This window comes from Hippopotamus amphibius, chromosome 9 (genome assembly GCF_030028045.1).
Source record: "Hippopotamus amphibius kiboko isolate mHipAmp2 chromosome 9, mHipAmp2.hap2, whole genome shotgun sequence".
NCBI lineage: Eukaryota > Metazoa > Chordata > Mammalia > Artiodactyla > Hippopotamidae > Hippopotamus > Hippopotamus amphibius.
The window spans coordinates 11,140,567-11,153,427 of record NC_080194.1 but is presented as its reverse complement, the minus strand read 5'-3'; the positions used below and the strand labels follow the sequence as shown (position 1 = coordinate 11,153,427).

General features: G+C 43.4%; 1 protein-coding gene across 4 annotated transcripts in view; it reads right to left on the bottom strand.

Moving 5' to 3' along the window:
- Positions 1–12,861, bottom strand: part of PAMR1 (peptidase domain containing associated with muscle regeneration 1) — a 156,529-nt gene that overhangs the window by 44,708 nt on the left and 98,960 nt on the right. For 2 of the 4 annotated variants that reach the window (XM_057750721.1, XM_057750720.1), the window contains exons 2-3: positions 7,625–7,801; positions 1,165–1,293 (exon numbers count right to left, since the gene is read on the bottom strand). In XM_057750721.1, coding sequence (XP_057606704.1) covers positions 1,165–1,293; positions 7,625–7,754 — 259 coding nt within the window. In that variant the 5' untranslated portion in view covers positions 7,755–7,801. Of the gene's footprint in view, positions 1–1,164; positions 1,294–7,624; positions 7,802–12,861 lie in introns of those variants that run through there. The other 2 variants (XM_057750722.1, XM_057750723.1) reach the window with 2 other exon arrangements.

The window sequence follows — 12,861 nt, the reverse complement described above, 5'->3', positions numbered from 1 at the left end:
AATGACTGCTTTTATTCACCTCTGCTACCATGCTGCTGGAGAGCATCTCCCACAGGTTCTGGTGGCATCACCTACAAAGAAGTTCCAGCTTCAACTGGGTCCCTAACCCATGCTTTAACTTATTGCTAGCTGGTGCATTTCCTCTTTCATCATGTGGCTGTCCCAAAACTTTGGTACTCTCAAGCCTCAGCTTCCCTTCTACTCTGCTATCGTTAGAGATTTCATATCCTGCTTTGCAGAGAAAACAGAGCTATTAGGAAGAACTCACCAATGGGAGGTAGGTGACTACTGTGGTTGAGAAGAAGGGGTCTGAAATCACATGGACTTCGATATCTTCCTCACCCTTTGCCCTAGACCCTTGTGTTTTGCTACAGATCTGACCAGGCAAAGAATACCAATAGCACTCCATCCTCTATTTCTGCAGACTGAAAATATCGTTCGTAAGAGAAAAATTATTTAGACTCTAAAACCATCCTGACTGCTCCTGATTCAAATAGGGAACACATAAAATAGGCTTAATGAAATAATTACAGCTTGTACCTTGCTCCAGATCCTGATTCTCAGAGTGGTATTCACCACTGGGTGGCTGCAGAGGGGAATCTTAAACTGAGAGACAGGTTAGATTTCCACTCCATTCTCAAAGGATTATTGATTCAGAGGGGAACACTAATAAAGGTTAAGTAATTCTTGCAGATCAAGCAGAACCCAGAAAGAATCCCTTTCCTGGGACAAGAGGCATGCTGACAATTTGATGTGGGTTCCAGGAACTTAACTCAGGATTCAAGAAGGTTTCCAACAGAAATTCATATTTAAAATGCACTACAGACTTAGCATTTCTGAAGCCTTATTCACTGCTTGCTGACCAATGACAACAGGCAACTGCTTCTGGAACGGATGCGAGGTATGAATGCCTTGGCTTCGTTTAGCAGAGAGGGGAAGATTTAAGAGCAGACAGAAACCTCCCGGGGCCAATTCCAAACAGATGTCCACAATCCGCACCCAGCAGATGGAAACACATCTTTGTTTTTTATAGTCTTACCTAGAAAGCCCTCTGGCCACAGGCTTTCCAGAAACCAGAGTCCAACAAATAAACCTTAGTCCACTGCAAGCTGAGACTTGAAAGGAGCGTGCGCTAGAGACAGAGCTACGTCAGGGTCTACTCACGCATGCAGTCTCCTCCGTACCAGCCCGCGCGGCACTCTGCACAGTAGATGCCCTTCACGTAGAAGTCGTCTAGAGTACCCCCCCATGAGCCGTTTCGGCACGTCTTGCAGTTTTCAAAGATGGTGCAACCTGAAACATTTCCAAGCAGAAGGGTGTTAGATTAAGCATGTGCAGGTTCTGATCGGCTGCACGAGAGAGAAACTGTGAACCTTCCCAGGACCTTGTCTCACCAAAGAGCATCTGGACCTAGAAAGGTGCAAATGCTCATTTCTAGGAAGATGCTAGAGTCACCAGAATTCAGACTGAAGACTCTAGGAAGGTGGTCTGAACCATCTTCCTAGTCAGTGGCTGATGATTTTTTAAAAATTTCATTTCTGGTCATAATTATGAACTTCAATTTTCAATAAAATACAACACTATTTAAAATTATTTTTAATCACTATGTTTTACAAAGCAGATAATATTGACGAAAAACCTCCAAATTTAAGACTAATTGACAGCAAATGCTTATTATTATATGAAAACCAAATCTAAATTACACTGTTGTTTGCACTGAAGGAGAAACCTCTTGCTGGTTGTAAATTTTTTATGTTTTGCAAGGGTGCCGTATCTCATGTATCATCAGTAACCGGAAAAGTACTAAGAGACATCAAAAATGTTTAGTAGTAAGCTTCCAGACTGATTTCACATTTTGGTTCTAATTCATTGTTTTTTAAAAAGTCTACATTGAGATAATTCACATACAATAACATTCACTCTTTTAAAGTGTACACTTCAGTGGGTTTTAGCATGTTCACAGAGTTGTACAACCGTCACTATTATCTAACTTGAGAACATTTCATCACCTCCCTCACAAAAGACCCCAGACTCAGTAGCAGTCACTTGCATCCCCCAACTCCAACCCCATCCCTGTCCCTAACCTTTGGCAACTAGTAATCCACCAGTCACTACATATGAATGGAATCATACAGTACATGGCCTTTCGTGTCTGGCTTTTTTCATTTGTGGCTGATGTTTTAATGCAAGATGAAATAACCTGTAGTAAAAGGTAGAATCCATTAATATAGGGTATTTTTTCTCTTTATAAAAGTATTACAAGGACTTCCCTGGTGGCACAGTGGGTAAGAATCTGCCTGCCAATGAAGGGGACACGGGTTCAATCCCTGGTCTGGAAAGATCCCATATGCTGCGGAGCAACTAAGCCCGTGCGCCACAGCTACTGAGCCTGCACTCTAGAGCCCATGAGCCACAACTACTGAGACCATGTGCCACAACTACTGAGACCATGTGCCACAACTACTGAAGCCCGCATGCCTAGAGCCATGCTTGCCAACAAGAGACGCCACCACAATGAGAAGCCCTTGCACCACAACAAAGAGTAGCCCCCACTCGCCACAACTAGGAAAAAGCCCACGCGCAGCAATAAAGACCCAATGCAGCCAATTAATTAATTAATTTTTTAAAAAAATATTACATGTTTATTGTGAAATATTCAGAAAACTCAAACAAGCAAAAAGAATTAAAAACACCTAAAATTCCATCACCCAGAGAAAATGATCAGTAATACACTCTCTCTGTATATATACAAACACGTTTTTTAAAAATTAAGCTCATACTATATACTGTACATGCTGTTTTTAACAACTTACTTTTAAATTTAATATCAGATAGTAAACATCTTCCCATTCCATTAAACATTCTTCTATGTCACAGGCTTCTATAACCAGAGTGTGGCATTGGAAACAATCTCAATGCCTAATAATGGGCTCAGCCTGGAAGGTGTCAGGCTCCCCCCCCGAGCAGCAGGCCACACCTGAGAGGGCTGAGCAGACTCCAGTCAAGGGTTATTTTTAAAAATGGTCTCCTAGGGGTGGGGGATATTGAGGAAAGGTAGAGATAATCCAATCCCACTTCTTAAAACGGAGCGCTACATTCCGGCTCCTCAATGGTTCAGCTGTGTGTCCTTGAGCAAATTGCTCACACTCTCTGTGCTTCAATGCCCTCGCCTGCAAACCTGGGATTACAAACTGTACCAACCTCATAAGGTTGTTTTAAAAATTAAATTCACACATGTAAAGGGCTTGGCACACAGCAAGTACCCCCAGAATAGGAACTATTGTTATTATTCGGCACTTCTGTACCTCCCCTCGGCTTATCCCCACCATAGCACAGAGCGTGCGCAATGCTCACTACCTACTACCTGTTTTCCTATATAGACTGAAGTCAGGGACTGCCTCTTGGTCAACATTCCATCCCCCGCACTTCACACAGTCTCTGGCGCATAATAAGTGTTCCAGAAATATTATTATTTGAGATCTGAGTGAATGAATAAATGGATAGATGGGTGGTTGGAGGGATGAAGGAACTGCTAATCCAGGCTTCTGACCTGTTCGAGATAACCAGCACTTCCTTGAGCTAATAGCATACGTTTTTCTTTTGGCTAAAATTAGGTTTTCTTTGGCCCATAGTGTATATGTGCCGTGAATGTCTGTGGGATTTCTGCAGAAAAGAGACTTGTAGCTCTCTCTCCGCACACCATTCTGACTTTGCTTCCCTCTCCCAGTACCTCTTCTGACCAGAGAAAAACTGCTAATATGATTTGTCAACGTTCATATGGCCCATAACTGGGTCCCAGGGGGGCTACTGTATCTTTTAAGGGTCATCTTCACCCACGTGCCACATTCCGCTCTGATTCCCTACCCACTGTGCCACCGAGGAGGCCAACGGACTCAGAGTCTGCGCTCAGCAACCCTGCCAACTCTCTCCCTCGGCAGTACCATCCGGGCCATTAGCTGCAAGCCACAAAAACCAGCCCGGTGATTAAGATGAACAAGGCTGTGTCAAAAAGACACCAAGCAGCTCACAGAATTGCCAGAAGGGTTACAGGACTGAGGTCCGAGCCACACAGCCTAGAAACGCACTAAAATACGCAGCCGACTTGCTCCAGTGAGGACCCCAGTGCTGCTGGCCACTGCTGGCCACTAGCACTGCCACCCCAGTACCACGCCCCTGGACGCTGATCCCCGTGCAGTTCCTGCCATCAGGAGAGAAAGGATGGTTGTCCACCGTAACGGTAGAAGTGACTGGAATTCTGAAACCAGGTTGAGATCCCATCTCTCACCGTTCAGGCTGATAAAATTCCAAATGGACACACGCTGTTGCACGACTTTGGGAAAACAGTACCCCCACATGTGTGGCCGCCGTGAACACCAAATGCATGGAGGAGAATTTGGCAAAGGCTGGCAAAATGACACATGGACCTCCCTTTGACTCAGCAGTCCTTCTTCCAGGAACCTATCCCAAAGATGCACTGCAACAATACCAGCTGATGTATGCCTGAGACTATTCACCGCAGTAGTATTTATAACAGCGTAAAACTAGAGACAACCCAAATACTCATAAACTACAGTAACCTGCACCATGCAGTTATGTGCAACTGTAAAAACAAACGAAAAAAGGAAAACAGCTCTATATTGTACTGTCAGTGAGTGAGCTCCAGCATATATTATTAAGAGAAGAAAGCAAGGGGGAAGATACATAAATACACACACGTATCTGCTTATATTGCCAAATACAGAAAACAGAAACAATAAACCTACGTACATATCAAGTAGGTGGCATAACACCACAGACGAAAGAACTACATCAATTGGCTTGATGTAGTTTGACTCTAAATACCAGTGAGATATATTCTAAGGTGAATAAAAACTATAATCGTCAGTGGTTTTATTACTAATACCAATAGTGCTATTGTTTTGTACAATTATAAGATAAAGCAAGTAAGTGATTAGATTAACATTATTAGAAAACATGATTTTCACCATGAAAGGACATACAAATGTAAAATCGAGCAAGTTAATTAATGACCTTGGAATAGTACATTTGAACTTGAGTAGCAGCAAAAACGCATTTAAAAAATATATATGTTTTCTAACTGCATCCACTAAAAAACAAACAAACAAAACCTTGTAATAGTGACAATCCAACAGCAAGGAACACCTCAGGTGACCAGGTCATGGTCTCAGACCAGGGTTACTTGCAGAAGTGGCTGATTCCAGATCTGGGGCAGAAAATATACAAGAGCCTGAATGTATCTTGTCAGGCGAGAAATCAAAAAGTCTTCAAAAAGTAGTGTGGTCATGTCAGGAGAACACAAAGGGGCACCCAGTGTTTTAAGATGGGATGTGCGCATTAAAATAAATAATGAGCTGAAATGGATTAAACCACATAAATAAATAAAAATGCCTGAGTTCATAATGACACTCCCACCACAAAGAAACCTCTTTGATCCCCAACAGGGATTGCTAGGATAGCAATTCACTATTTTTGAAAATCAGTTTGAAAAAAAAAGCCCTTTCTAGCCTTTCCTTTCAGTGTGACCATATGGTTGATACGGGACAGCTCTTCATTATTTAGTTTGGAAGATGCTTCCTAGCACCATTCAAGGTGGTGATGTTGGGTGCCTCCTGCGTGATGTAATAAGATGCTGGGTGCAGACATGGTAGATGCTGATGGCCTTCTGTATGATGCAATACAAAACACGCAGCACTGCCTACGACGTTCTCTTACTTATCCCATGACCTCACGCCATCTCATAAAACCAAAGGCCCACCCTCACAACAACACAGTAATCGCTAGGTTTTTGAAAGCACTGAAAATTGTTTCAAGACTTCAATACCCCTGCCAAGGATCCCTAGTCAGCAGACCCTGGCTTAGCTCTCAAAATTTCCTCAGGAAATGTGAAGGCATTGCTCAACTCTTTCCCTACAAACCACACTCACCATTAGGGAATTGGGACAGTGGTTTCTTTTCTGGATCAAATGTGCAAAGGTTATACTGAGGTTGCTCCTATTTTAAGGCTCAGCATTACTCTCTTCCAAGAAGGAAGATGGGTCAGAAGTATCACTTGCATACGTGAGCCCTGTTTCCTCTCCTCGTCTATAGCTTTCCTCAAAAGAAACCTCCTGGTAATAATGAGCATCATTCTCTGTGTTTGTAAAAGAAGGGGAGAGGCAGAAATGAGAGGTTCCCACAGTACACTTTTGACATCCTTTTAGCCTTCAGTCTAAGGAAAGTGTATTTGAAATTCTCTACATCCTCCTTTGGATCAGACCTAGAATGGAAAAGGTAAGATTCCCCTGGAAAAAGTCAGGTTTACAAGACAGCAGATATGGAAGCACCAAGAAAACTCATTAGCAATTCAATGAGTTGCTAATCACACTGGAAACACCTTAAGAGTAAAGCTCAGGGTCCACAGGGCTCCAGGCAGACAGGCACTTCAGTGAAGAAGAACAATCATTGCCCCCTCTATGGTGGGGGCCAGGGAAGTGGGGATTTCGGAGAAGGCAGACCTGGGCACCATGACCGGGGAAGGTTCTATCTCACCCTGGGATGCTCTCATATTACTGGGACCACCTCCCAAATGTCCAACTCAGGGCTTGAACATCATCCTTGACTTCTGCTCTTCCCTCTCCTTCCCCATCCAACCAATCCCAGACTGTCATCAACTCCACTCTCTAATATCTCTCAAATCCCTCCACCTCTCTCCATCCATAGGGCTTCTGTCCATCAAGGTCTCCATTATTCCTCCCCTGCCTCCAATCGTAACCTACCCCCATCCTTTCTCCACACTGCACTTGAAGAGAAAATCAGCTTTCACCTTTTTAACTAAAAGATCTACAATGTTACCAAAATATCTTCAGGATTTAGCCTAAAAATCATAGTACAGACTGTAAAGCCCTTCAGGGTCTCACCCCTGTTCTCTCCTTCAGCAGATTGTTCTCTCTTAATCTTTTAAGAGAGAGTCTATCTCTTTCCATGTTTCTCATCACACACACACACATACACCGCCCCCACTCCAGCCAGACTGAGCTACTTGCAATTCCCTAAACTCCATGCTTTCTCTTACCACATGCTTAGCACATGCTATTCTCTATGGTCTGACCTCTCTACTGGATCCCCTTCATACTTTTCAGTTTGCTGCTTCCATCTTCAGCACGCATCACCTCCTCTAATAAGTCACCTGCCCCCTATCCACATCCAGGCTCCCATGGCACCCGTGCTTCCCTATCACAGCACCTACCACGATGTGTGACAGCCACCTGTTTACTCCTCCATCTCCCCCACAAGGCTGCAAGCTCTGGAAATGCCAGGAACGTGTCTTTTTTAAAATCAGTGTATTCCCAGTACCTGCCATGGTATACAGGAGCTGTTCAGTCTGTTTGTTAAATGAATGAATGAGCAGATGAATCCACAGCTTTGTAAGTTTAACACTCAAAAGGGTGCTAACTCCTCCAATTCCCTTGCCTGCAGCTGGACTGGGTTGACTTATGCCACTTTTAGTCATCACGGCATCACAGCCTCCTGATGTCTACCTGTCAGAACTCAAGTGTTCTGGCTGCTCCCATTAGCCACCTCAGAAAACATGAAGGCAGCCTGAGGTCTCCCACTGCACACTCACCTGGGTGTATCAGGCAGGAGTCACATTCATTCTCCTCGTTCCTGCAGCAAGGGATGGTATAACCCACCACGTCGTTCTTTCCCGGGCAGGTACATCTAATCTGATCATATTCACAACACTCCCGGCACATGATATTCCACTCAGCTCCAGGGCAGGCTTCATTAATGACTGTGTACTCTGAAACAGAAACCAGCAGCTGAGGATGGAGGGCCCAGCAGGAACAGTTAAGACCCCTAAGTACTCTACTGCTAAGAACCAATCTTGTCCTACAAACACGTCATCCTGCCTGAGGGATGTTCAAAACCATCCACTGGGGCACAGGTGAAAGTTTTTAGAACTGCTATTCGTTTTTATTTTTTAATAAAAATAAAAAAAGAAATCATGTTTTATCAATATATAATCTAAGTGCATTGACACATGTGCACATAAATCATTTATAAACAAGCATCCATTTCCTGAACGTCTATGCTCATTTCTGTTTTTGCTGGGGTACCTCAGGCCACTGCTGACAGCTACACAGGTTGTGCACTGCACAATTCCAGAAAGAAGCATTCAACTGCACAACTGTACAGCAGAGCCCAGGCATTTGGGCCATCAAAAAAGTTTGGTGACCACTCTCCAGACTAGGTCTATCCGGTGCGAGGCTGAATGCCAAGTAGAAACCATGTCATTTCCTCCAAACTTGGCTCCCTGATTTTGCAGCATGCCATTTTTATGGTATCTTCAAAGCTAACACCAACAGAAAAGACAAAAAGTATCTTAATTAGTATGTTTGGGAGAATTTCAATGTTTTATAAGAGTGAACTCATTGGCAGAACTTCATTCAATCCCCAAATACAACTGAGTGTTCTTTCCCATGAGAAAACAGTATTCCTTTCTGGGTAGAAGTTCTTTCTCTCTTTTTTTCTTTTCTAAAATATACCTCAGGTAAATAAAAAGAAAAACCACCTGGCAAAAACTGTAAGAGGAGTCAGTCAGAGGCCGCCCAGAGGTACCCAGGATCAGAAACAGGCCTAGCTTTGATTCTCTCTTCTTTGTGCCCCAACTCTCCATTTCTAAAAATTTTGTACAAAGATGATGACTGAAGTGGAAATAGGTCAGATATTTGAGGAAGAAAGTGAGTCTGGCTTCCCTGTGAAGCCTTCCCTGAAAACCTCAGGCAGGGATCCCCAACATGCTTTGCAGGCCCAGACAAACCAACCCTAATAACTGTGGTGGGTTCTAACGTCTTGAATTTCATAGTTTACTTTTCTGTTTTCCTCCCCTAAATTTGGAAGTCTGACACTGAGCTGATCATTGTTAATTTTCCAAGTAGAACTATTTAAAAAACTCTCACCATCTCCTCTCAGCCTCTGGTCTAAGAGAAGGCTAAGAACATTCTAGCATCATAGGAAGGAACCACTTGAATAATAAGGGACAGTTCATTAGAATGAATTTAGTTGTATGAAAAAATTCATAATTTCTTTTCCACAAACACTGGTGGCCAGCAAAGATCCTCACACTGGTATTTGGGAAAAATTGGCACAGAGCACCGTGACAGTGTCACTACTGAGATTTTGTTTCCCGTACTAGTCTGAGAGCCGCTCCAGGAGAGACACCGGGACTTACTTAGCTGAGCTGATTTTGGCTGGATGAAGTGAATGACTTCTAAAATCTAGAAGAGAACTTAATGGTTAAAAGTGAAGGAAAGTAGAAGAAAACATAGGAGTAAATCCCCATGATCTTAGATTTGGTATGATCTTGGATTCTTAGATACAACACCAAAAACAGCAAAAGAAAAACAGATAAATTGGATTCATCAAAATTAAAAACCTTTGTGCAACAAAGGGTGTTCTTAAGAAAGTGAAAGGAAAACCTACAAAATGGGAGGAAATCTGGCAAGTCATATATCTGATAAGGGCTTAATATCCAGAATATATAAAGAACCCCTACAACTTAACCACAAAAAGACAAACAACCCAGTTTTAAAATGGTCAATGACGTGACAGGTGTTTCTCCAAAGAACATATACCAAAGGCCAATAAACACATGAAAAGGTGCTCAACATCACAAGTCATTAGGGAATTGAAAATCAAACCCACAACAAGATAACATCTTGCATATACTAGGATAGCTATAATACAAAAAAAAAGGGGGGGGGGAAGGAAGGAAAAGATGTAAAGAAACTGGAACCCTTGTATATTGCTCATGGGAATGTAAAATGTGCAGCTTCTGTGGAAACCAGTTTGGCAGTTCCTTCAAAAGTTAAACATCGAATTAACATATGACCCAGCAATTCTACTCCCAGGTATACACCCCAAAAATCAAAAACAAAAACTCAAACAGATACTTGAACACGGTGTCCACTGCAGCATCACTCACAAGAGCCAACAGGTAGAAACAACCCAAGTGTCCATCAAGAGAGGACTGAATAAGAAAAACGTGGTGTATGCATACAATGTTATTCTGAATGTGGAATATTATTCAGCCATGAAAAGGAACAAGATGCTGATACCAGTTACAACATGGATGGACCTTGCAAACATGCGAGATAAAAAAAGCCGGACACAAAAGGACAAATATTGTGCCACTGAACTGTACACCTAAAATGGCTAATGTAGCAAATTTTATGTTATTTTTATCATGTTTTTAATATTAAAAAAAGCGAGAGAAAACAAAATGTTTAAAGGCTTAAACAGTGGAGTCAGACCGACCTGGGTTTGGAATCCTATCTTTGCTAATTGCTGGGTATATGACTTGGCTAAGTTACTTCACTAGCTCAGTCTCAGCTTATCATCCAATGAAAGGAATACATTTGGTCTAACTCAGAAGCCAGCTGAAAGGACTAGATAAGACTACGTATATAAAGAGCTTCATACAGTGCCCAGTATACAACGAACATTCAACAACTAGTAGCTTAAGACGAAAACCACTATAGACATCCATATTTCTCAAGGCTCTAATGTTTTGAACGTACCACATACCAAATCCTCACATCATATGCCCATGTTGTTTCCCACTGTATCTGGAGCAAACCCTAAATGCTCTGCGTCGGCCCCGAGACCTCTGAGAGCTGCTCTCTCCTGAGCCCTACAACCTTTCCTTGGCCACTAGTTCCCACCTTCTATTTCTCAAAACCACCAAGGTCTTGCTCATCCTGGGGCCTTCACATTTGCTTTCCCCACTGCCCTGTCCTTAGTATAAACGATACCTATTCAGAAAGGCCCTCACTGACTCTCTCACCTGAAGTTTGTGCCTCTGCCCATCCTTCCATAGTATTCTCTATCACACATCCCGATTGTTTCCTTTCAGGGCCCTTACCACGGCTGATAATCCCTTTCTGTGTTTCCACTTCCTCGCACATCATCTGTCCCCTTACATGACCTTAAGCTGGAAGGAACCACACCTAACTTGCTCACCGCAGCTCATGCAAAAGGCACCGGATAAATACTTGTTGAATGAATCGGCCTCCACTCTACAGCTACCCTCCCTTCAACAGTCAAGTATTTCCATCTAGTGGGTCCAGCCTGGAGCTACGAGCCAGGAGAGCTGGCTCCACCCCATCATCTGCTGATGTCAGAACTGGGGCACTTTCCCTCCTATGGTGAAGGGTGTAGCCCAGCTGGCCCCGGTTACCTAACTTGGTCCCAATTCCTTGGCACCAGCCCTCACCTTGTCCAGTTGTATCATTTCTCTTCTCTCTGAACATCTAATGTGGGGTGTGGCTCACGTCTTACCCCTCCCTCTGCTCACCCGAGGGCAAGCACTCCATCCTTTTAAGTTTTCTAAGAATTTACAAATACTGATAACACTGACAGAATAAACATCATTTGCAACTTTTATAAGCCATTGTACTTAAACGTGGAAGGCCAAGTAAAGTCTGCTCTACTCCAGCAGAGGGTGAAGCCTGTTTTCCCTAAAGCAGCTGGCTAGTCCACCTCTGGCCCAGCCATGGAATACTGCGGGCCTCCCTTTACCCAGGAAATTAATTCCCTAAAATGCCTTCATTGGCGTTTCTCTTTATTTCAATGAGCAAGCCCACCTCTGCCCTCCCTAGCGCGTTATATTAATTTTATAGGTAAGGTCCAGAGTACTGTATCATCTTAGCCAAAGGGAATGATTCCAGGGAAACCCATTTCTATACTGTCTGCCAAGTCAGCCAGCTGGCTCCTTTCCAAGGACTCTGTGCAGTAGACAGAAAAACTGTCCCAAAGATGTCCATATCCTAACCTCCAGGACCCATGAAAATGTTACGTTACCTGACAAAAGGGATTTTGCAGATGTGACTAATTTAAGGATCTTGAGATTGCTGGCTTATCCAGGTGGGCCCAATGAAATCCCGAGAACCCTTACAAAAGGGAGGCAGGAGGGTCAGAGTCAGAAATGGAGGTGTGACGACAGAAGCACTGGACAGATAGGAGTGATGTGCTTTCAAGATGGAAGATGGGACCACAACCCAAAGAATGCAGGCAGCCTCTAGAAGCTGGACAATGGCAAGGAAACAGAGCCTCCCCTAAAACATCCTGAAGGGGCACAGACCTGCCATCACCTAGATTTTGGCCTCCTAATCATTTCAGACCGCTGAGCTCCAGGATGGTACGAAAATACACTTGTGATGTTTTAAGTCACTAGGTTTGTGGTAATATATTACATCATCCACAGGGGACGAACACACTGTGTCTTCTCAAGAGAAAGGTTAACCCACAGCCAGTCATTTAAGCAGTCTGGTCCTCAGTTTCCCCACTGAGCACAGTGAGTTGATGAATTCATTGTCTCATCCCACAAGTATTTATTGAGTGTCTGCTATGTCCCAGGTAGGAGGCCGGGTACTAGGATACAATGGAGAGAAGAGCAGATACCACCCCCGGCCCCATGGAACTGACAATTTTGCAGAGGAGTAGACATTGGATAAAGGACCCCACAAACACATGATCACTGACTGTGATGAGGAAATGTAGGATGCTATGAAAACAAGTGGATGGTCGTGGAGGGACATTAGTACCAAATCTATAGGACTCACAGGTTTTAGGGGGTTTAAATAAAATCACAAATAAAAATCTATTTGCCAAGATAAGACCACTTTCCAGGAATACAGAAGTGATGGAGGAGGGGACGATTTTAATGGCTTTGTTGACTTGCTCCCTCTGGTCTGGTAAGTCCACCACCCTTCCTTCCTTCTCCTCCAGCTAGAACAGAGACAGGAAAGTGCCCCCAAAACATACATGCAAGAAATAAACAGGTAAGTGAAATATTCTATG